This window comes from Galeopterus variegatus, unplaced genomic scaffold (assembly GCF_000696425.1).
Source record: "Galeopterus variegatus unplaced genomic scaffold, G_variegatus-3.0.2 Scaffold2946, whole genome shotgun sequence".
Lineage (NCBI taxonomy): Eukaryota > Metazoa > Chordata > Mammalia > Dermoptera > Cynocephalidae > Galeopterus > Galeopterus variegatus.
In genome coordinates, this window is record NW_007729057.1 from 108,247 (window position 1) to 132,000 (window position 23,754).

General features: G+C 42.0%; 1 protein-coding gene across 1 annotated transcript in view; it reads right to left on the reverse strand.

The window, feature by feature from the left end:
- Positions 1-23,754, reverse strand: part of KIF5C (kinesin family member 5C) — a 150,811-nt gene that overhangs the window by 43,707 nt on the left and 83,350 nt on the right. The window contains exons 12-13 of the mRNA XM_008583506.1: positions 12,489-12,637; positions 1,831-2,006 (exon numbers count right to left, since the gene is read on the reverse strand). Coding sequence (XP_008581728.1) covers positions 1,831-2,006; positions 12,489-12,637 — 325 coding nt within the window. The remainder of the gene's footprint in view (positions 1-1,830; positions 2,007-12,488; positions 12,638-23,754) is intronic.

Genomic DNA, 23,754 nt, shown 5'->3' on the forward strand with positions numbered 1-23,754 from the left:
AGCATGGAAATACCTTCCAGAACCTTTGAGAAAAAGATATAAGAATGTCAGCTGACAAGAGGTAATCAAGCAGTCCATGAGCAGAGATACTAAGAGCAAACTACCAGCCTTGCTACCCACTAAGGCTGAGGCTCTGGGGTTCAGTTCTCTCCCACATCTCTCACCATCACCCTGTGATGGACCACAAATGCTGACCTCAAACTGTATGCTTTACAGGGTTTTCAAGGCATATGCTACAGGAAAATGACACAACAGAAAAAGCCCTTGGCTGGCCATCAGGAGAGAGATTCCAGAGCCAGCTCTCCAGCTACCAGCTGAATGCATTTCATCTCTCTGAGCTTAGTCCTCATCACCACATTTCGGAAGCTGGCTTCGAGACTATCTAAAGTCTCTCTCAGATCAATGAAAGCTCCTGTGCTGTAATCCCAGTTCCAACCACGGTAGGCATCTATTCATAGAAAACAGAGTATAGAATCAGATTCTCACCCCTCACCCAGAATTCTGTATGACTTCTCTGTGATTACCAAAAACAAAAATATGAATTCTAAAAATCAGAAAAAAAAAAAAATGCATGGTCTAAACTTACTGTTTAAACACTAGCAGCTCTTTTGAGAACTCAAGAAATTGCATATACTGTTAACTTACTATCGATTTCCATTTTCTCTTTGAGGCTTTGTGTAAAATACATGGGTAGAAATGGAAGTTAACAGTACATAGGGCCTAAAGGGCAAGTAACAGCTCTCATGGGTGTGAATATTTTATTAAATGTGTTTTCAGAAGGGTACAGTGACCCCAGTTCAAGGCTGTGGTTATAATGCAAACTCCCAGAGTCACAAACAAGCAGAACTAACTTCCTTAAGGCAACCAATCCCATTCAGCGTGTAAAGGTGATACCAGACGCTGGGCTCTACCCCAAAGAGAAAGGCTTGTAAGATTAATGGCAACGTTAACATAACAAGGATTTTTCATCCAAACCAGAGGTGTCCCCAAGCACTCTGAGCTGAACCATAGTAGAAAAGATTAAATCAGACTAAAAATATCAGCAACCTTGATGAAATGAACTGAAAGGATTTAGAATATTCCAAGGGCAATATGCCAAGATCACGTGAAACATCAGTTTAATTTCCTATGCCTCTGGGATTCCTAATCCAATCTTTACTAGGGATGGATGCTACATTGTCCTCCAAGGTCTTTTTTCCCCTATTCTGACTTGTGCATTTACATGACTATTTGAGTACCAAAAGCTTGTCATAAAATCGGACATTCCTAGTTCGCATGCTAAAACTACTTCTTTCAAGAGTATGCCCCTGAAAAGAGCTTCAGTGGTGAGGGGAAGACATCAGACCACACCACTATTGGTTCCTCATCCCAGGGCCTTAGAGCTACATGATTAAAGTACACACTTGAGTTTGAGAGTCAGTACACTTGGACCTAGCTGAGGCTACTGTTGGGAGTTTTCAAGAGATGAGGGATATGCCCAGAGAAGAATAGAAGAAAGACTTAAACAAAGAACGCACACACTCACATACTCCACTGTCATGCAGCAATCAGCCAAGTCCAATTTCTAGAAGTGAAGATTCTAAATAGCACCAGCCTGTCTCTCTAGGCCAACACCCTACTCTTCTAATTAAATTCCCATGAAAGTTTCCATTCCACACCAATCAAGCTCCTTCAATCTGCCCAATCAAAAGCTAGGTTAGGGATTAGGAAGACGGACACGAAATGACAGTCTGTAGCCCTATATCAGCTCCATGGGGCATGACACTGTCTGTGCCCTGCCATCTCTATTCTTTGTACCAGAGCAAGGACTATAGATCTCTAACTACTGACCTTATCATCCAGTTGTCTGTACAGACTGGAGATCTCCTCATCGTACTTCTCCTTCTCCTCTGTAGAGATGCCAGCAACAACAGGTGCAATATTGTCTATGATGGGAGTATTATCACAAGGCTCCAGGTTCTTCTGGTCCTTAGCACTGATCTGTTCATCTTCAGGCACAGCTTCTCCTGCAAAACACAGCCGAGAAAAGTTTAATCTTAAAGACATTGAGCATGCAACCCCCCAGGAAGAGTTCTAAAAATAGTCACTCCCGAAGAAAAATACACAGAGGACACAATAAAGATCTGTTACACAGAGTTATAGTTTGTGTCCTTTCTCTGTGACAAGAAAAGTCACAGTTAATTGACCAAAACTAGTCTAGGAAGAACAGGACTATAGAATACTCCCATGATGCACTACTTAAGTAAACTGGTTCCCCCAACCACACAAGTTCTCAACTAATCCAACTCACAGCAATGTCCCCAATTTTTTGCATGCATTTTGCTTTTGTTGAGGAATATGCTGGAACTTTATTAAGAGTCATATTTTCTCTAGTGGTTGATTCAAAGGGAAACAGACCTCTAAGGCATCCTAATTACCAATTAATTATGTTACTATTTCATTAATAGAAACAGCCAAATCAGGGAACACATTTGCTTTGTTTAATAGAACACTGCAGGGCCCAAATCCTCTGAACCTGAGAATCTCTGAATCTGAGCGAGAAAGTCAGGGTAGCCCTGGACCCAAGATTGGCACTGCACAAACACACGTTCCACTACCTCTCTCTCCCCCAGGAAGTCAGAATTAATTAGCTGTGCTAGAGAGTTCAAATAGAATAATCTCCTGTGATGCCAGGTAGTCCCAGGAAAGAAAAAGCAGCCCATCTAGAATATTGCGCAGAGATGCTATATACCACTTCTCAATCTGCACAGTAGGAAGCATTGCCAAATTTGACAATGCAAACTGAGGAAAAAGGTGTAATTCTCAAGCTGTCCCATGGCTATCCCCAACAAGAAAATCACCTTGCAAAGATAGAGTGCGTAAAAAGGATTCTGTGACAACCACATGGCCCAATTGAGTGTCTCAAATATATTCTTGGAAAGCAAACCAAAACCAAACAAATTTTTCCATCACAATGCTTACCATGAACTTCACACTCATACTGCTACAGTCAGTGAGCATCTGCAATGTTCCAAGCCTCACCACAGTTCTCAGCCCACCAAATCCATTTGTAAAAATTCCCCAAGAAAACTGCCTTGAGCCAGAGGGAATTTTTCAAAAACTGATAGAAGAACTAAGATCCTAATCCGTGGCTTCATTAACAGTATACATCATGCCTCATGGAATCCACTTGAACACTGTACACATTTATTTCAATATAAACATAACACTTTGTGATGGTTTAGCTTTTCTGCTTACAATTCCATTATTTTGCTTGTTAATCACAAAATGGTAAGCTTCCATGTCATGTAAAATTAATACCCAGTGGTTTTACTTTTATATCACAGTATATTTCATATTACAGTTCTATTTGAAGCAGCAACTTGAAGCAAAACCTAGAATAAATTGTTACTTTGCTAAAGAAAAAACTGAGCCAACCTTTTTTCCTTTTCAACTAGACTGTAGTATACCTATGCCTTTTTCTAAAATTATCAACCTGAAACAAAACCAGAATATCAGAGTAGCCTTTGAACTGAACCTGAACCAAATCAATATTTCATTCAGTTCCAATTCCTGGCTTAAAATATCCATCAACAACCTTACTGTGCAAACTGGATTTCATCCAATTAAAGGATCTGTATTTTCTACAGTCTGCTAAATACATGAGCTATAAAAGCAGTACCGTGTTTCCTTCTCTATATATATTTTTGTTTGTTTGTTTAAAAAATTAGATAGATATTTTCTAACCACACAAATAATTCAGGATACATCTCAGCATAAACAACTCAAGCAATATAGAGCATACACTAAAACCTGAAAGCCCTTCTTTATCCCCTCCCTTCTGATTCTGTTCCTTCCCCAGAGAAATTCAGCACTAACACTTTAAATGAGCATCCTGGCATTTACTATTGTCACTTTAAATGTCCTTCCTCTGCTTGGATCATGACTGTATCTCTAATTTTTCAGTTCTAGCTTCTGAAATTTGGGAACAGGGTAATCCAGTGCAGTATAAATTTGATCTTCCAGCTTAAGCATAACGAAGGTGAAATTGTTAATGGTCCCGGACCAGAAACCAACCAGAATATGGTCATATTATTCACAGGCCAACTCACCCAAAATGAAAAGGTAAGATACAAACACATCTGGAAGAGATATATGTTCTTTGGTTTCAAATGGCCAGAGAGGCAATAACATCATGAGGCTGGGAAGAGCTAAGGAGCTACCCAGTGTGTGTTTCGATTCTTCTGGGTGGCAGGGCCAGGGATGAACCCCAACAACCTGAGCAGCAAGTGACCTGCTCTACCCAAAGTCACAGGCCTGACTCCCCCCCGCAAAGCTGCCCCCTTCTCCCACTGAGGAACTGCAGCATCGCCAAGCAGTAGGGTTGTCCCAGATTACAGAGGTCCAAAAGCTAGCCAATGCTTTTACAAGGCACCCTGAAAGTGACCAACAGACTCTCATAAACATCTCCAGTGCTGTGACGGGACGCTAAAGACACACTGCACCTTGTACTAATCAATCACAATCCCATCTCCTGCCTAACGTCTTAGTTTGCTTTTTGTAAAGGAGAGGAAATAATAATGCCTTTATCACAGGGTTGTTCTAAAGATAAATGAACAGAGTATACATAAAAAGCACAGAAGGTATCATTGTTTAAGGCCCATCGCTTATTCCCTCCACTCCCTGACAAATTTGCGACTTTTAGACTTTGCAGATAAGTAATTATTTTTACTTATTATGACATCAGTGTTCCTGGGGTCTTTGCAATACCTTTGTGGTTGGAGCTCAGTTCCAAAAATAAAACACAATATAGCTACGCAAGTCCCTTTCAGGTTTATTTTTACTATTATTAAAACAATATTTGAAACCTATAGCAGATTTTCTGGTTTCTCTTGAACAATTCTCTGAATCAAAGTACCAACATGTCCCCCACAAAGCTACATCTAAACAACAAGCTCTTCCCAGTGTATATTCTAAAGGTCAGGCAATCAGGATTATTTTTTGCAGCAGCCGTTCAGACCGAGAACAAAGCAGCAGCATGTAGGAACAAAAGCAGCACAGCTCCTGCCCAGAGAGGAACCAAGAGCTAGTTTTCTCAAACACCGCTGCCCTTCAAAGGACTGAGAAAATGACTTCCAGAAGTGTCCCTGGTAACTACACTGTCCAGCTCACAAACATGTCTGGGGATTGTAAATTCCCAACACTATGTAAGACCTGACACTAGGCAATCTGTCTCCATGGCAATCTCACCACATTAATCGAGAATATTCCCTGCACTGCAGTGGACCGAGTCTCCGGAGAAGCCCCCATGAGGTGATTACGGAATAACTGATTGTAACAAGGAAGACAGCTGCTAACAAACCCTGGAGAAATAATGTCCTGAAATCTGGTGGTGGGAGAAGGAGAAAAGGACCACCAAGATTAGCATCTATTTTGTTCTCCCTCTTTGCACTGAAAGCAGATTTCTCTTAGTTTAGCCCCCGAGGCTTATACCTGCTGTCTATAAGAAAAGAGCTTATAATATTGTAAAGCATCTGATTTTCTAGACTGAAAGCCTTTCTCCCCGACTAAAAACCTTCCCCTTCTTTAAATAAGCATCCTGGCATTTACTATTGTCAGATGTGATTACCTTTAAGGACTAAAAAGATTTGTGTTTACACAGAAGCATTCACTTGGAGCATACCTATAAGGCTTGCAGAGCATTCTAATTGTAAAATGAAAACCCCCAGAGGGCATAAATAACATTTCTACAAAAAATAGAAATCCATCAGTTGCAACAGATGAGAACGACAGACTAATCAAAAATTCTCATCAGGGCTATTAAAAATTCTAAAATAGGTTTTTGGTTTTTTCAAAAACAGAAAACCCTTAGACTGCCAGTAATTCATTAAAATTTCACACATGAAATAGCAACAAGCTAGTTATCTTTTTCATAAGTTGAGTCCCTAAAGCCTCAGGAGAACATAGAAAGGTAATTGCATTTTCTCGGCAACTCCAGGGCAGAGATTTGCTGGTCACTCACAGCTTCCGCCAGAAACCACAGCAGGTCTGGCAAAGGAGGTGCTTTCTTTTAATACCAATTAAATAGGCCCAGTGGCAGACCTAATGGTAGGTAATTTCTATATCAAAGAAACTAAAAGGAAATCTTTAAGTTGCCAGATGGGTAAGAGCAGCTGGCCACAAGATGTCATTATATAAATGTCATGTCTTTTAAAAAAAATCATTCCTTTATGAGATTATTTTGCATGCAAATAGCATCTTTCACCCTAGTTCCTAAAAATACTGTAAGCAGCTTAAAACATTCTCTAATCCCTTCTGGAATAATTTCTAATAAACTGGTCACCTGGGACTCTGCATCCCCTTTACAGTCATGACCTCCTGAATGGGCACGTCATCCTCCTAGTGGTATTTCTATTATAGTTTGGTTGTGATCTCCAAAAAAGGCAAAGGGCCTAGTAAATTCGATATTTTAAATGAAATGCTGATTTCGGAAAATCGATTATAATCATGAATCCAAGAGGGGGGCCCGCATGTTCTAAAGTTTTAATGCTAAAAGAGAAAATTGCATTCCAGCTATAGAGGTCCCAAAGTTACACAAAGCCCCAAATCGGACTAGAAGTTAGAGATGGGGCTAGTTACAGAACCACACCTGCTGGTCTCCTAGGTTTTGAACTTGGAGAACAAATCTGTTTTAGACACTGCTGACTTTTCCAAGCCTTCTCAGCCTGTGATGAAATCACTTCTTTGCATGACTTCAGCAGATGAAGTAAATCTACATCCACTCTGTCATGTAATCTTATACTTAATTATTCAAGAGAAGAAACTCTGCAGATACACAGTATTGTCAGGTCATTTCCCTGCTCTCCTGACACCTGGATTTTCAGGTCCTCCTTTTTCTGACTCAAACCCCTGAAAGAAGTTTTTTTTTAAGTGCAAGAGTCAAAGTATCAGAAGAGAGCATGTGTAAAGACTGACCTGGACCCAAAAGGGAACTATGGACCCAGCCACCTCTGAGCATCATGTCCTGGGCCTTCAGCCCTCCCTCCTCATCCTCCTGTCAAGTTTTCTTGATGGACTAGGGGGAGCTTAAGGTGAGCTGGAACCGTAATTCACTCTGAATCCAGCTATCTAAATCTATCCCCATATATAGGACTGTTCGAGTCCCTTCCACACATAGGATCAACAAAGCAATAGAGCTTAAAAGAAAAAACATTCACTGGCAACTGCCACATTCCATCACTCTGTTCCTTATGCAAGTAGACTGACAGAATTTCCATGGGGCTAAAGTGCCAACAGAAACTCTAGATTCGAAGAAAGACTGGCAACTGACTACAGCCCACAAGATGTCACTAGTAGATTGTGGTGGACATTTGCTGCTATTCAAGCCACTCAACACCCATTTCAGCTTCCTTTGGAGGAATTACTCCCCTCAATTGCATGCAGTCTCCATATTTATCAAAGTGCCCTGTCCTTCCCCAGATAATGCACACGACCAAGCATGGTGTACCCACTTCTATCCTGAGCCTCTGAATCTCCGGCATCATAATGCAAGGATGGGGAAAACATCTGGAAAGGATTCATCTCAGATGTGGCCTCTCATGAGACATGCCAATTTGTTCCCATGGCCTGTATCTGTGGAGCAGCCCCAGCTTCTGCCTGCCTGTGCCTGGTTCCTCAGCTGTTCTTTGGATTCTGTGAATCACTCACATTCTTCAAATGCATTCTCTTTGTTTAAGCCAGGCAGCATCAATTCCTGTCACTTGCAACCCAAGGCCCCTACCTAGCACACTGGGGAACTGAACCAGGCCAGTGGGTGGCTGTCCTCATTCCTTCCTTTATAAAAACAAGGTGCAGCTGCTCCTTAAGCCACTGTGCACATGCCCAGAAATATCCTGCCTTAATGGCAACGTCAGAAATGAATTGATGCTTGGTATAGTATATACGTAATGAGTCACAGGCCTTATTCTTCAAATCAAAGTTTAACTATGCAGAGAGGAGAAAACTGCCAGGCCCACATTCTGAAGTAGCCCACCATCTTAGTCAGTTGGGGCACTATAGCAAAGTGCCATAGATTGGGTGACTTATAAGCAACAGGAATTTATTTCTCACAGTTCTGGAGGCTGGAAGTCCAAGGTCAGAGTGCCAGTACAGTTGGGTTCTGGTGAGGACCCTCTTTCAGGTGTGCAGATGTCATCTTCTTGTACCCCCAAATAGCAGAAAGCAGAGAGAAGCAAGCTCCTTCAGGATTCTTACAAGGGCACTTATTCCATTCATGAGGGCTCCATCCTCAGGATCTAATTACCTCTCAAAGACCCCACCTCCCAATACCATCACCTTAGGTGTTAGGATTTTTCATTTTTTGGGGGGATTGAACCCTGGACCTTGATGTTCAACCAGCATCACACTCTAACCAATTTAGCTAACTGGCCAGGCATTAGGATTTTAACACATGAATTTTGGGAAGACACAAAAATTCAATCTATAGCACCCATCAAGCTATAAGGGGTTGAAAGTCGGTAGAGGTGCAGGGATGACATCAGCGTCTAGGCATGTGATAGACAGGATAGTATTTCACAACTTTTCAGTGACTTGGGGCAGGGCATGCCACCTCCTGTGGCATAGTTCCATCACTGCCAATTGGATGAGACACACCTCCCTTCACTTATTTATATGCCTGCACCTGACTTACAGTGGAAACACCATATTATATTGCCTTTCCCACCCCTTTGTATTGCTGCCTCATTCTACATAACAGCAAGCAGGAAAAAGCACAAGAATGCACACACTCACCTGTCTGCCACACTTTTTTTGCTCTCCTGCAGCTGGAGTAGAGCAGCCAAACTTTCAAATCATACATGTGCCATTCAAGGAAAGAAATGTCTTTCCCAGAGAGAGTGCAAATAACTGAAAGGCTCCTTTAACTCATTCAGATAGTGATGTGGAAATGTCAATACCCAGGAAATGTTGAGGTGAGCCAAGTAGCTGCCTCCTATAAGTTTAGAACCAATGTGTGTGTCAAATTTCAAAAGAAAGTTGGCAATATCCTGCCACTCCAATCTCAGTGCGAGACATGGCCTCTTCTCTACTTCACCTCTCAAAATCCTAGCTCTCTACTTTATGTACACCAGTCATGCCCTCATGACTTCTGCTACAAGGAATTAGGATTGATGCACAGGGACACCACCAAAGGGCTTCCACTCCCTTCTCTTTTTGGTGTGGTACTTTTTGCAGCTATTTAACTGGCCTATGCACAAGTCACTAGTGCTAGCTCTATGTGCAGACTGCACAGACAACAGAAAGAAAATGAACTTTGGAGTCAGACCCCCTTGGTACAGATCCCTGCTCTACCAGAGACTAATCCCCTTGAGGGAGTCCTCTAGCCGGTCGAAACCTCAAGGGCTACGTGAAGATTAAAGGCCCAGACATGCAACATGAAAAACCCAGCTTGGTTTGTCGTACATTGTGTATGAAGTGTCCATTGGCACATCACGTGACGTACAGTCAACCCTGGAGATAGCTCTGCACTGACAGTTGGTCAAATGACCAATGTCTGCTCACTGCCCCTCATTACCCTCCTTCCCACATGAAATTTACATCATTAAAGTTGGTTCTCTGCATTTAAAAAGTTTGCCTCTAGAAAGATCACCTTTAAAATAAAATACTAGTTTGGAAGGAAAGGAGAAGAGCTCTGTAGAATCTCTCCCCTCCCCTCTCCCATCTCAGTCACTCAGTAATGCCATGGTAATGGGGTGGGAAGCCCTCAAGACTCTCTCCCTCTTCTTCTTCCCTGTCTTCTTTCCATTGCCCATAGGGGACCTCAACCCTACCTATGCCTTCAATTACCACCTAAAGATTAATGACACTCAAGTTTCTTTCTCCAGCTCAGGCAGCTCCTTTGAGCTCCAGACCCTCAGACCTAACCACTTATTTGAAAATTTCCCCTGGACGCTCCATAGGTACCCCAAACTCCCCTACTTCCCTCCCTCACCCCCAGTCTGGTTCTTCTCCAGAGTTTCCAGACTCAGGGAATGGTTCTGCCCTCCATTCAACTCAGCAAGCCAGAAAGCTTGGAGCCATGCTTGACACCTCCTGGTCCCTGTAGCCAGCTCCTCACCAAACCCTGCTAATTTCTCATCCTAAGTCCCTCTCAGGTCCTTCCATTATCTCCCCTTCCACTGCCATGTCTCTCACTTCAACCACTATAATCTCACCCTTGGAAGACCACCCTAGTTCCTGGCCCTCCTCCACCCCATCCAGTCCATTTTCCAACACAACCAATGGATCTTCTAAAATGCAAATCTTATCATATGATCTACAGCTTAAAACCCTTGAATGGCTTCTCATTGCTTCTAAGATAATGACCAAAATCCTGAACAAGGACTGTGTAGCCCTGCAGGGAATAGCCCCTGCCTAGCCCTCCAATCCATCTTAGGCTACTGCTCCCCACCCAGCCCCAACCCTGGCTTTCCTGTTCCCACCCCTCAAGGCCATTGTAAACATGGTTCCCTCTACCCGCACCCCCACCTGCACCTCACACTTCCTATTTCACCCAGCCAACTGCTCTGTTTCTCTCAGATCTTATTCTCTATGTTGCTTATTCAAGGAAGCCTTCACTTGCTTCTCTGTCAAGGTCAGGGTCCCTGTTGTAATAACTCTTAGCACCTTGTACTTTCCCTTCTTGGTATGCAGCACAGACTACCAACACACGTTTATTGACAGGGACTGGAGTCTACCTCCTACGTCAGATGGTAAGTGCATGGAGGGCAAAGACCACATCTAACTGGCCAACTTCTAATCTCCAGCACCTGCATTAAACACATGTTTATTGAACATACATTTATTGAAGGTCTACTATGTGCCAGAAACCACACATTAGTTTTCCTAAATTACATAAACTCAGGGCTTATGTAGGATCTCACCCAAGAGGGCACAGAAAGCAGTGAATTTCTGAGTAGATTTGCAAGGTAGATGAAGTGGGACAAACAGTTAAAGTGATGCCAAATGAAGAGACCGAGAGCAGGGTAGAGCACCCAGGAGCTGCTAGGCTTGAGTTTGACTCAGGCAAACGAGGCAGCAGGCAGATCCCAGAGGGCAGTGGTTGATGAAGGATGGAGAATTGGAAGGTTAGAGCTTGGCAAGAGATGGGAAAGGATGGAAAATAACAAGGTTAATTATCCATTCCACGATGTTCTTAAGGCCAGTCCCCCCAGCCCCCAACCCTTTACCAAAAGGTTTATTGAATGTCCTGGTCTCCCAGCAGAGAACTGACCCAAGAGGATTCCAGAAATAGAACAAAACTTCATATGGCCCCTCCCCACTCTCCTATTCCTGCCAAATTGCAAGGAATCATCCATCAGCCCCAGGTGCTGAATTATTCAATTATTCCAGCAGCTTTCAAAACACGTGTGCAGCTAGAAAACACTCTAAGAAGAAAAGAATCACATTATTTAGGCTACTAGGTCATCTTTTGAACCTCTCTTGAATTCTCCTTTGCCACGTAATTGTTTTTCAATTAAACAGTAGCTCATTGACACCTCACCCTTACTACCAAACGCAGCGGCAAACATAATCACAAGACAATCTGCTGCTCGCACTGCAGTTACAAACAGGCAGTGTTACCTCCTGATCCTGCACAACAGCCCCAGGCTCCTCTGCTTACCCAAAGCTGAGGGCTGCTGCTGTACCTGAAATAAATACTGAACAAAGCAGCAGAGGATCTGAAAAACAACTTCCAGCTATCCACCATCCCCCTACACACACACACCAACCTGCCTTACTTCAGTGGGGGGAAAAAAAAAAGATGTCTACCTTCTAACCTCCGTCACAGTACTAAAATCACTAAAATAATCTGTCTGCATTTGGATCTGGAAACCCCTCTCAACGCCTCACCCACAACCCACCCACCCACTGCACGTCAGCTCTCTGAGATATTTTCTCCCAGGAGAATAAGCCAAAGAGAATGTTTTGGGAAAAAAGGAAAACTAGTCACGAAACAAGCCTTTAAGACTCCATTTTAGCACAGGGCTTCTTCAGGAGCCCTCTATTTCTGGCTCCTGAAGAAGCAGAGCATGAAGATGAGTTAGGCAAAAAAACCCGCAAGTATTTGCCAGAGGTGACCTTTAACCCAAATCAATTCTAAAACTCAATAGGAAGGAATGACATTTTTCATTTAGTCAAAAGCAATCTTAGCCACAAAGTCTCTGGCACTGCCCTCTAAACCTCAAATAGGGCTACCAGAGAGTGAATGACAGTAACAGCTAGAAGGCATCTCATTGGAAACAGATGAAGGCAACCTTGCAAATAGTCACTGGCCCGCACTAACAATGTGCCAGACAAGTGATGGGGTGCGGTGGGGAACCATGCCAGAGAATAGGAAAACATCTACTTACGCACGCAGGTTGTTGCAGGCAGGACTAAGCTCCACAACCATCCCCTTTCCCAGGTGTCTCCTGGGATGCCAACAGTCCCGGGAAAGAGAAAGCACATGCTTGTGCCACATTCTGCCTTACCGTTCCTCCATCTGTTTAGCTCCATCTCCAGATGCTGGATAACATTCTTCAAAGTTTTGTTTTTCTCCTTCTCTTTCTCATATTTCTTCTTCCATTCTTCCGCTGTCAGTTCCAGGTTCACAGAGACTGTATTCTTGATGGTCTTAGCTCTGAGGTTAAAAACATCAGGGAAAAACTCTGAGTATAGCTATTAGCATTAGCTGGATCAATATAATTTCAGCCTCGGATTCCTTCCATGTCAAAACATTGGGTCTGGGGGAGCAGAAGAGATCCTGTGTCTTTCTCCTACCACACTCCCAGCTGGGACAATGGCACCACTACTCCTTGAGCTCCAAACTCATCCTTTCACCCTTCACACCCCACCAGTCTCTAAATCCAATGGACAGATATTGAAATTGTCTCTAAGGGGTCACCTCTTTCTCTGTTCCCTCTGTCACCTTAGTCTATGTTCTCAGCCCTCCTTATGGTGATAGCCTTTTTCAAACGTTCAGCATCCTCCTTTAAGCATTCTGTGTACCGCTGCCAGGTTCATCTTCCTAAGCAGAGTTTCCTTCCAATTCAATAAAAATGTATGAAACATTGGGGATATACCAGGACAAATGGACAAGGTTACTGGCCTCTTGGAGCTTGGGGTTTCTTATACCAATAATACGCAGTCAGAAACAATGTAATGAATTATTTCTCTTACACAGGGTACCTAGAACCACCCCTGATGTGTGGAACACACATCAACACACGGCTCATAGGTCAGGGGGTGACACCTGCTGAGCACATGCCCCATCACAGTCAATCATCACCATGCAAGAGAGGAGGACCTACTGTTCTCAGATCATTCCATTTTCAAGTCCGAAATTGGGATTTTTTAAATTTATATCTCCCAGTTTAAAATAATTTTTAAAAATAATGTGTGGTGCAAACAAACATGTCTAATGGCCACCATTTTGCCACTCATAGTGTAAAAGATGATGGGATCTCCTAGGGGCTAGGGCCTGGGGCCAGGGGGATTGTGATGCCACATGGATGGGAGCTGGACAGTAACTGGAGGGAGCAACTGATGAGAGCGAATCAGCTGCTGCACTAGGTGATGCTAAAAACAAAAGACACGATTCACCTAGGCATGCACAGAAACAAACACTTATGCAGCCTTGTCCGATTAAAAAGTAAACTGATTATGGCAGAATTCCACTTATTACTTACTTTTTAAGAAGGTAAAACTTCATTTAAAAATATGTGATATCCTGTTTTATTTGCTATTGACTTTTTTTACATTAAACACCAAACAGTTCTTGTACTGTTATATTTGCCAGAGCAATCCGATGTATGATTCAGGTTCATTACTGTTGTCATCAAATGACATTCTGGGCGTGATTTCTATTTTAGTGCAGGAAAAACAGCAGTCCTCACCAGCACTATAGATGTCATTCTAAAAATTCCAAAAAATAATTCCTAAAGCAGACAAGTAAATAACCCAACTGCTGAAAGAGGAGTTAAACGACTTCAATGTAAGACTCTACGTAAGAATTAGTATAATTCTCTCTCATTGGCTGTAGCTTGAGGCTGCTGTTCCTAGAAGGGCTTCAACTCTAATTTTTCAAATAGCAGCAATTTCATGACTGCTTTAAGGTCTGTTCCAGTTTGACACTCTCACCTCACCTTCTCACATCCTCAGGCAGTGCTGCAGATGCTTCTCAGATACAAGCACAAACACTGAAGCATCTATTATCAACTTAAGTCAGAAAGTGAAAAATAACTCATGACTAAAATGCCTATGGACATTTAAGGGTATACTTTGTGGCTGCTAATCTTACTTTTTAAATCGTAAAGAGTCCCTTGATGATTTCAAACGATACCAGAAAAAGAAAGAGCCTCTGTGCTATACTCAGGCTTGTTTAGCCAGAGGCACATTTTGTGAGCAGAACCAGCAAGGTTATCGACAGCAAGACTGGTCCTCAGTCTCAAAGTCTCTTAAAAGCTGTCCAGAAAATTCTTTTTCTTCCACTTCTGTAGTAATCCAAAACCTGGCAGGAAACAGATGACCTGCTCAAACTGCATAATTTGGAGAGAGTTTAACAAAGGTGTGGAAAGGATGCTGAGAAATAACAAGGAATAATGTGGTACCCATATTAGTGATAGGGGGAGCCATTACTACCCTTAGGCTGAAGGGGGCCCAGAGGGAAAGAGCTAGAAGAGAAAGGTTGCCTCATGGGAACTGTAACAGCCTTTGGTCTAAGGACACAGCCAACCCAAAATGATCATGCAGGGAGGAAGCCACGAAATAAATATCCTGACCTCAATCTCTTCTCTCCTTCCAATCACCTGCTGCAGTTCCTTCCCCATTGGTCACACCTAACTGGAAGCAGAGGCAAGAGAGACCATTGCAGTAGTCCAAACAGGTTACCCTCCCAGGGCACAGAGCAGGGCACAGACAGTACACAAAAGATCCAGATGAGTAGACAGAAGATGTGGAACCCAACTCCAATTTGGAACTCAAACAACAGTGGGGAACCAGGTCTCACTCTGGAAACCTGGACTTCATTTGGCCCCAAATCGGGTGGTGGGGGTAGGATGCCTCTACATCCACTAAGGGTAGACTATGAAGAAATCAGCCAACACCGATAGAAAGAGATGTTAAGTCTCCCAAAATTTTCTATGGATTTAAAATAACTCCCCCCCAAAAATCCTAGGAGTTGTGTATGTATGTGCATATAGAAATCGGCAAGCTGATTCTAAAATTTATAGTAGAAATAAAAAGGCCAAGAAGAGCAAGGACAATTTTGGAGATCAAAGTTAGAGGACTGAATATCAATACTTACAAAGGCATAGTAATTAAAACTGATTAAATAATCCTAAACCTTGGAATACAAACAGAATGGATTATCCAGAAACAGACACTCAGATATACAGTTATCTGATTTATGGCAATGGTGCCCATACAGTACAGTGAGAAAGGACAGTCCTTTCAATATATGGTACTAGTGGGAAGGGAATTTTATCCCCCCCCATACATATAAAAATTCTATTCTAGATGGATTATAGACACAAATGAGAAAGGTAAAACAATAAAACTTCTAGAAGAAAACATAGGAAAGTATTTTCAAGACCTTGGGATAGGCAATGAGTTCTTAAATAGGACATAAAAAATAAACAGATTTGACTTCATTAAAATTTAAAACCTCTCTTCATTAAAAGCCACCATTAAGGGAGTTAAAAAGCAAGTCATAAAGTGGTAGAAGATATATGAAATGCATATACTAACAACATGCTTACCCAGAATCACTCCTATAAATCAATAAGAAAAACTGGGCAAAGACTTGAACAGGCACTTCATAAAAGAAGTACCAATAAAACACCCCAGAAAAGGTGTTAAACATCATTAACCATCAGGGGAATGCAAATCAAAACTACAATGAGATACCTTTACACACCCAATAGAATGGCTACAAATTTTAAAACTGATAATGCCAACTGTTGGTGAGGAAGACACTCACTCGATTGCTACTGGAGAGAGTGTAAATAATTACTATCATTTTGGAAAGTGTTTGGCAGTATCTACTAAAGCTGAATATCTCACACCCTATAACCCAGCAATTCCACTCTTACCGAATAGAAATAAGGACATGTATTTGTCCAAAGGTATGACAAGCAATGTCACAGTAACTTTATTTATAATAGCCACCAATTGAAAACAATCCAAATACCTACCAACAGTAAAATGGATACATACATGCTATATTCATACAATAGAATAGACATAACAATGAAAAACTACTACTACACCCAACAATGTAGATAAATTTCACAGATACAATGTCACATAAAAAAAGCCAGATACAAAACAGTACTGTGTGATTTCATTTATATAAAGGTCAAAAACAGGCAATAATAATCTATGTTGATGGAAGTCATAATGACAATTACCCTTGAGAGTTGGGTATTGACTCACAGGGTGCGAGAGAGAGGCTTCCAAAACACTGGGTGGTGGTTATTGTGTATATATGCTTGTAAAAGTATGAGTTATACACTTAAGTTTCTGCATTTTACTATATGTATGTTATATTCAATAAAAATGAGTTAAGAAAAATAAACTGATGTAGAAAGAAATCAAGTCAGATACAAAAATTCCCAGATCGTGGGAAAAATTAGGATTACTAAGAGAAATACTGGATTTCTACATGCCTGGAAGATTTTATTTGTTTATTTTCTTAATAGAATAAATATCCCCCTATCTAGGAGAATAACAATCTTGCAAAATAGAATAAAAAGGGTCTCAGTCCCTCATTCTCCAAAGAAATCTAAAGTAAAAGGATGCAGAGTATCTACAATCTCCTTTTCCTCTTACCATGAACTTTAGCAAATTTAGAGGATAAAGGAGCTTAATGATATTAGTTTCTAACTAATTTTGCCACTCAAAGTTTACTTTCCCCGTTCGTGAGTATTTAGCTAGTTGCCATCAGTGTAGGTTACATAATGGTCTGGTCTTGAACACTTCACAGCATGCCAAAAAACCTTGCATATTTTTGGCTCCTTTACTTTGGTATTTTCCACATATTTGCTAGCTGTAATCACACTAAACAGCACTATATCCAGACTCTCAAATTCAGTGAATCAACACAGATCCTGGGCATAAGGCTGCATGTGAACATGATTTGGGAGCTTATGCAAACTACCATGCATGTGCATTTACTGCTCAGCTTTATTTCCAAAAAACTTCAGGTAGCTTATAAGAAAACATAAAATCAATAAGATAGCAGAAATTCAGAAATGCTCTTAAGGCAGGTTTCAGAATTTTGTCTAGCTGAAGCTATAGAAATAGCAATACCATACTGCTTTAAAGCTCTGGAACATTATCTCTTTGATAAAGGAAAATAAGCCAATGACCCACGGGAGCCTTATTTTAGCTCCTCACTGTTCACTCATCATCTTTATGGGTCAAACTGACAGTGATACATTTTGATTAATCCAAAGTGACCTGATCATTCATAAAGGAGCACAAAAGCGTCCTGGGTCTTCATATCTAAAATCCTCAGGTTTTTCCAGGACAGCCCCCCGCACGTGTACACATATAAATCCCTATTCCACACGTTATAACCATAGCAGGTACTGAGCAAAATCCTAACCAAAGGCTGCTTAGGGAAAGCATCTTAATTCAACTTTAAGTTTATACCCTGACAGAAGACCTGCTTAGCAAAAAATGAGCCAAATTGTGAGGGTGTTGGTACCAGGGGATCTGTTGTGCAACTTTTCTTTGTTTTGGCTTACTTCAGAGAGCCAAGCGCCACTTCAGTAATATATGATCTAGGCTTGCCCCAGATATAAAATCTCTTCTCCCCACAAAGAGGGAACTAAGACCAAGTTTTTAAAAGACCTCAAAACTAATAAATGTTAAACCTCCCACTCCTTCCCACCCCCCATGGAGAAGACAGACCAAGCACAGCAGACAAAGAGCAGAGGCCATAGTACAACTTCCACCTAGATATGAATCCTGAGACAGTCAATTCAGAAAAGATTCTCTTAGACACATTCTACTGTCCCACTCCTTCCCACCCCCCATGGAGAAGACAGACCAAGCACAGCAGACAAAGAGCAGAGGACATAGTACAACTTCCACCTAGATATGAATCCTGAGACAGTCAACTCAGAAAAGATTCTCTTAGACACATTCAACTAAAGAATGGAACGAGTACAACTGCCTCCCTGTTCTCGAGAGTTCTGTCACTTCCTTCCCAGCACCACGAGGTCCCTCATCACTGAATTTACATTTACATGCTCAGAAACACACACATGCCCAGGCTTCTAAAGTGGCTGACAGTGTTCATGTCCATTACTGAGGTTACACATCCTGCCAGGATGATGGCACCCTGCAGGTACCCTCATAATCTGGCACTTGAACAAAGCCTTTATTGCATGGGGGTAAGTCCTAGAACCCCTAGTTCAGATCACTCTTCGTCCTAATAAATCCCATCCCCACCTATTCCCTCAATGGTTTCCCTACACTCATAGTCAGTTCTGAATGATGTGTGCACTGCCTATCATTGGAATTTCCTCTAATTACCTTTGGCCTCCCTGGAAGAGCCAGGTAGATGTCTGTACTTCATACCTTCATACCTCTTGTTTCAGCATCTTCCTTCCCTCTCCAGGTGTTCAGGATAGTACTGGCATTTGAGTAAGGAGCTCTAGACAACCTCACACCTTCAACACATAGAAAAAATCTGTAATGTGTGATTCTGCACTGCGAATGTTGTGAGACCTAGAGAGACTGAGCTCTTCCCACTGTGGGGCGTGGGAGAGGGTAGGCAGCCCAGCATCCTCCTTTATCAGTCAGGGTTCTCCAGAGAAACAGAACAAATAGGAGATAGGTAGGAAGGTGTAGGTGGATAAATAAATAAAATACATATCCTACTATTTATAAAATCCTATTAAACATATATGTCATTATATATATATATATATATAATAAACCTACTTTTATTTATTCATTTTAAGGAATTGGCTGGCATGACTGTGGAGGCAGGCTAGTCTGAAGCACATAGAGCAGGCCGGTAAGCAAGAAACTCAGGCATGAGTCTTGGGGGCAGAATTTCTCTTCTCTGGGAAACCTCGGGTTTCACTCTTAAGGCCTTTAACTGATTGCATGAAGCCCACCCTCATTATGGAGGGCAAGCTGCTTTATTTAAAGTCAACCGACTGCAGAAGTTAACCACATCTACAAAATACCTTCACAGCAACACCTAGATTAGTGCTCCATTAAATAACTGCGTGCTTTAGCCTAGCCAAATTGACATGTAAAACTGACCCTCACACCTGCTAATCTGCTCTGAGTCCTGGTTCCCATATAAAATTCCTAAACCTTCTTCTGGACACACCACTGCTCCGTAACACCTTCCCAGTTCCTGGTGAGGCCATTTCCCTGCTTGTGAATGAGGGAGGTAGAGAAGGAAAAATTAAAATTTTGTTTATCTTAAAAAGCTCTAGTCTCCTGAGAAACATTCAGAATTGACTTGAATGAGGATTTGGCAGCTAATTAAACTTATGTCACCCATAGCATCTCTTCCTCCAAGAGCAAAAATTAACCCTATTGGTGTTTCAGCAACAGGCCTTCCAATAGAGGTGATTTAAGTCTTCCTTGGTTTTATGTCACAAGTGTAGCCATGCATCTGCCTTGGCCAAAGTGCTCACTCTACCCCCACAGGTAACTTGTTCTCCTGCTCTGGTGACATGAATTTTGCATGCACACTACTCAGGCTCTGCCTAATCTAGCTGCCACTAAAGAGGCAGGTGGTACAATTAAAATAATGGCATGATTTTTTTTTTAAAGTGCACATCAGGAAAAAAAGAAAGAATATTACATTTTCTAAGTTACCAATTCTCCCTCCGAATTCAACATACAAATAAAGGCTTTGAATTATTCATGCTGGATCAATCAAAACTCTTGGTGCCAAAGATGTGCTGATTCAGACCTTCCAAAACTGATTGATCTGCCCCTTCGGGGCTCCCTTTTCCTTCATTATCACCCCAAATCAAGGCACATTAAATAGGCTTCCAAGATAATTGGGTGATATGAGTTCACACTTCTAAAACTTATAAATTTCTTTTCAAATAGTGCTGTGAAAGTGCTTTGGAAGAGTAATTAAAGACTAAAAAAATAAAATGCTGGAAGCCAGAGGGGGAGGAAAAAAAAAATCAATGAAAGTGCTCTAATTTGAGTCTAGCTTTTTAACTCTCTGCTGCCTGGGAATTCAAGTGCTGCCTCCTCCACTAGATTAAAAACTCTTTGAGAGCACAGAAGATGGCTTTTACATCTTTACTAACAATGCTGCACATTCAGAGGACTAATGGGGGACAAGCTTGACCAAACAGAAGAGCCAGAATCTATCAGTGAAACCAAGAAACAGAAATGGTGAGTTTTTCCCTTTAAGTCCCAGTACCTCATCTAGAATTCCTGATGCACTGGCAGCACTCTTGGTAGGGTGCCCTCAGATACCTGCAGAATTTATCATGCATCTACTGCTTCAAAGCACATAGTATTGTTTTACTGAGAGCATCAATACAGTCAAGCCTAGCAACAAACATGTACTTTCTTCATGTCCTAGAAAGAACTGCATAGAAATAATTGAGGAACCTTATGCCGCCCTAAGGTTTGGCCACCCTGCAATAAGAATATAATGAACATTCGTTACACTAAATTTGGGATGTGCCTGGCAGTCTTTTCTGAGTTCAAAGTGCTTAATCTCATTAGCTATCACATACCATGTCTAATCCAATGTTCAGACACATGTCTGCTGTGTAATTGGGTTCAATGAGTACATTTAACAATACAGCAGGTATTGGCCCCATACAGAAGTTCAGTGCCCTTGGAGAATCCATTAACTAACTCAGGTTAGAAGGAAGGCAACAAAACCTCACACTTTCTAATTACAGATTGGAAAGCAAACCAGATCCAAATCTAACCAAACTTCTGGACTTCATGGTGTCACACTTTTGCAGCTGTCCTAATGTCCTAAGAACTCCTGCACAAGAAGCTTTAGGTTCACCTGTTCATTCATTTGATAATTGTTTATTGATCACCCACTGTGCACTAGTTGTACTGAAGGCTGGGTGGAGAACTGATACCAATGACAAACTCAGTCCCTGCCTTCATGGAGCTCAAAGTCTAGATGGCTCTGATAAAAGAATGTAGACCAACCTATTTCGTTTGAAAACATAATTGACATTATGAAGGCTGGGTGGAGAACTGATACCAATGACAAACTCAGTCCCTGCCTTCATGGAGCTCAAAATCTAGATGGCTCTGATAAAAGAATGTAGACCAACCTATTTCGTTTGAAAACATAATTGACATTATTTTTTTTATTTCCTAGAATCTCAAATTATCAGCAGTATTTCTTTACTCATTCATCCCAGAAACTTAATTCTAATTCCACTTCACTCTTATATTACAGTGGTGTCCCTTATAGTACATTACATAGTCTAGTTCCATTCATTACAGATTGAGCATCCCTAATCCAAAAATCCAAAACTTGAAATGCTCCAAAATTTGAAACTTTTTAAGCACCAACATTACACTAAAGGTCATGCTCAAAGGAAATGCTCACTGGGGCATTTCAGATTTCAGATTTTCGGATTTGGGATGCTCAACCAGTAAGTATAATGCAAATATTCCAAACCCCCCCAAATCAGATTTTCGGATTTGGGATGCTCAACCAGTAAGTATAATGCAAATATTCCAAACCCCCCCCCCCAAAATCTGAAATTCAAAATGCTTCTGGTTCCAAGCATTTCGGATAAGGATCCTCAACCTGTCCTATGATCTTCCCAAGCCTTAATTCTGTTAGATTAAGACAGAGGAAAGGGGGAACTTGTAATCACCAGCTCTTGTGCTAAGTAAAAACTGAAGCAACTCATAAAATCGTCCCAACAATGCTTGGAAGTAGGCATTATTATATCTCTTTCTACAGGCAAGAAGGCTAAAGCTCAGAAAAGAGAAACAAAAGAGAGATGGGTCAGTAGCAGCACTTGGCTTCAAAACTAGATTTACTGACCCAGAGGACTGTGCTCAGCCACTGCAGTGGCTCCTCAAAATTCCTGATCAAGCAGCCACATGAGAGAGGCAGTGGGTCAGTTAATACAGCCCGCATCCTGTGACATCCTACATATTTAGTCATCTACTGACTGCGTGGTCTCAGGTATAGTACCTAATGGCTTTGGGACTAGGTCTCAATCTCAGCCTCTGTACAAAGGAGAGATAATGCCTACCTGTTAGAATTGCTAGGAGGATTTTGACATGCCTGACACATATTAAAAGGCATTAAATGAAATGTTAGTGATAATGACGATGCTGATGATAGCCTCACTAAGATCAGAAGAAATCATTTGAACTGACACCTAAAATGCTTCCTACAGACACCTGCAAATACCCACCAATACCAGCAACTTTGAGACAGATAGCCAATGGCCCAGAGTGACTCTGGCTTGCAAAGACCTAGAATATTTTTGTTTTGCAGGCGAGAATTTTTTTTTTTTTTTTTGTCCTTTTTGAGACTGGCCGCACCGCGCACTCAGCCAGTGAGCGCTGTGAACGCACCGGTCATCCCTATATTGGATCCGAACCCGCAGCGGGAGCGCTGCTGCGCTCCCCAGCGCAAGTGCGCCACGGGCTCGGCCCAGGCGAGAATTTTTTTAAAGAGATGTTTCCTTTATACATGTATTTGCAGCTGGTGTCAAACATGTCTTCAGAAGAAATTGTTAAAGCTGAAGTTTAAGACACTGAGTAGGATGAAGGTGGGGAGCCGGATGCATCTATGCTTCTCATAAGCAGGTGCTGGTTTATCTGTCCTGAGATCCTTGAGAAAAGCAGGTTTTATCCTAGTACAGTCCCATTGACCTAAGCATTTGGCTAATCAAGGGAGTGATTTGGTAGGAACCCAAACTCCAGTTTAAAAGATATATTTCTGGTCCGGCCCCATAGCTCACTCGGGAGAGTGCGGCACTGGTAGCACCGAGGCCATGGGTTCGGATCCTATATAGGGATGGCTGGTGCGCTCACTGGCTGAGCGTGGTGCAGACCACACCAAGCCAAGGGTTGCAATCCCCTTACCGGTCAAAAAAAAAAAAAGATATATTTCTTCTACAACATTTCAGTGTAATTATTACTTATTTAGACATCTGACAGGTGCCATGAGTGGGTAATTCTATATTCTGTTGAGGGCTTGGAAATGACTGGGGTTTAATGCAGTTTAAGTAAACCATAACAATTTCCCATACAGAATGCCCACCCCCATCTGTCCTTTCTCTAGGCATCTGAAACTCTTTCTCAGGCCTGACCACATAACACACACTCCTCCCAGGAGGAAGGCAAAGGAGAGTTCTGTGCATCCATTCACAAATGAGGCAGCTAAAGCCCACAGAGAACTGGCTTATCTAAGGATCACACAATTATTCAGAACTGAATGGAATGACGCAGTAGAATCCACATCTTCCAACCTCAGCTCCAGGCTCAGCCCTTTGAGCACTGAAGATGCTCAGATCATCCAAACCCAGAGCACCCCAGGCACTCTGAGAACTAACACTCACGCACCATGGCTAAGAGGATGGGGCTAGACACCAGAACTGAGGACGTGTGATGTAGGAGGTCAGGCCTTGGGCAATGGGAGGCGTAGATGTAAAAGCAAACAGTCAGAAAGCATAGGAAGGTATGAACCAACCCATGCATACAAATGTTGACTTAGGATTACTGAGTTGTCCCTGCTGCCCACCCATTAACACCCCC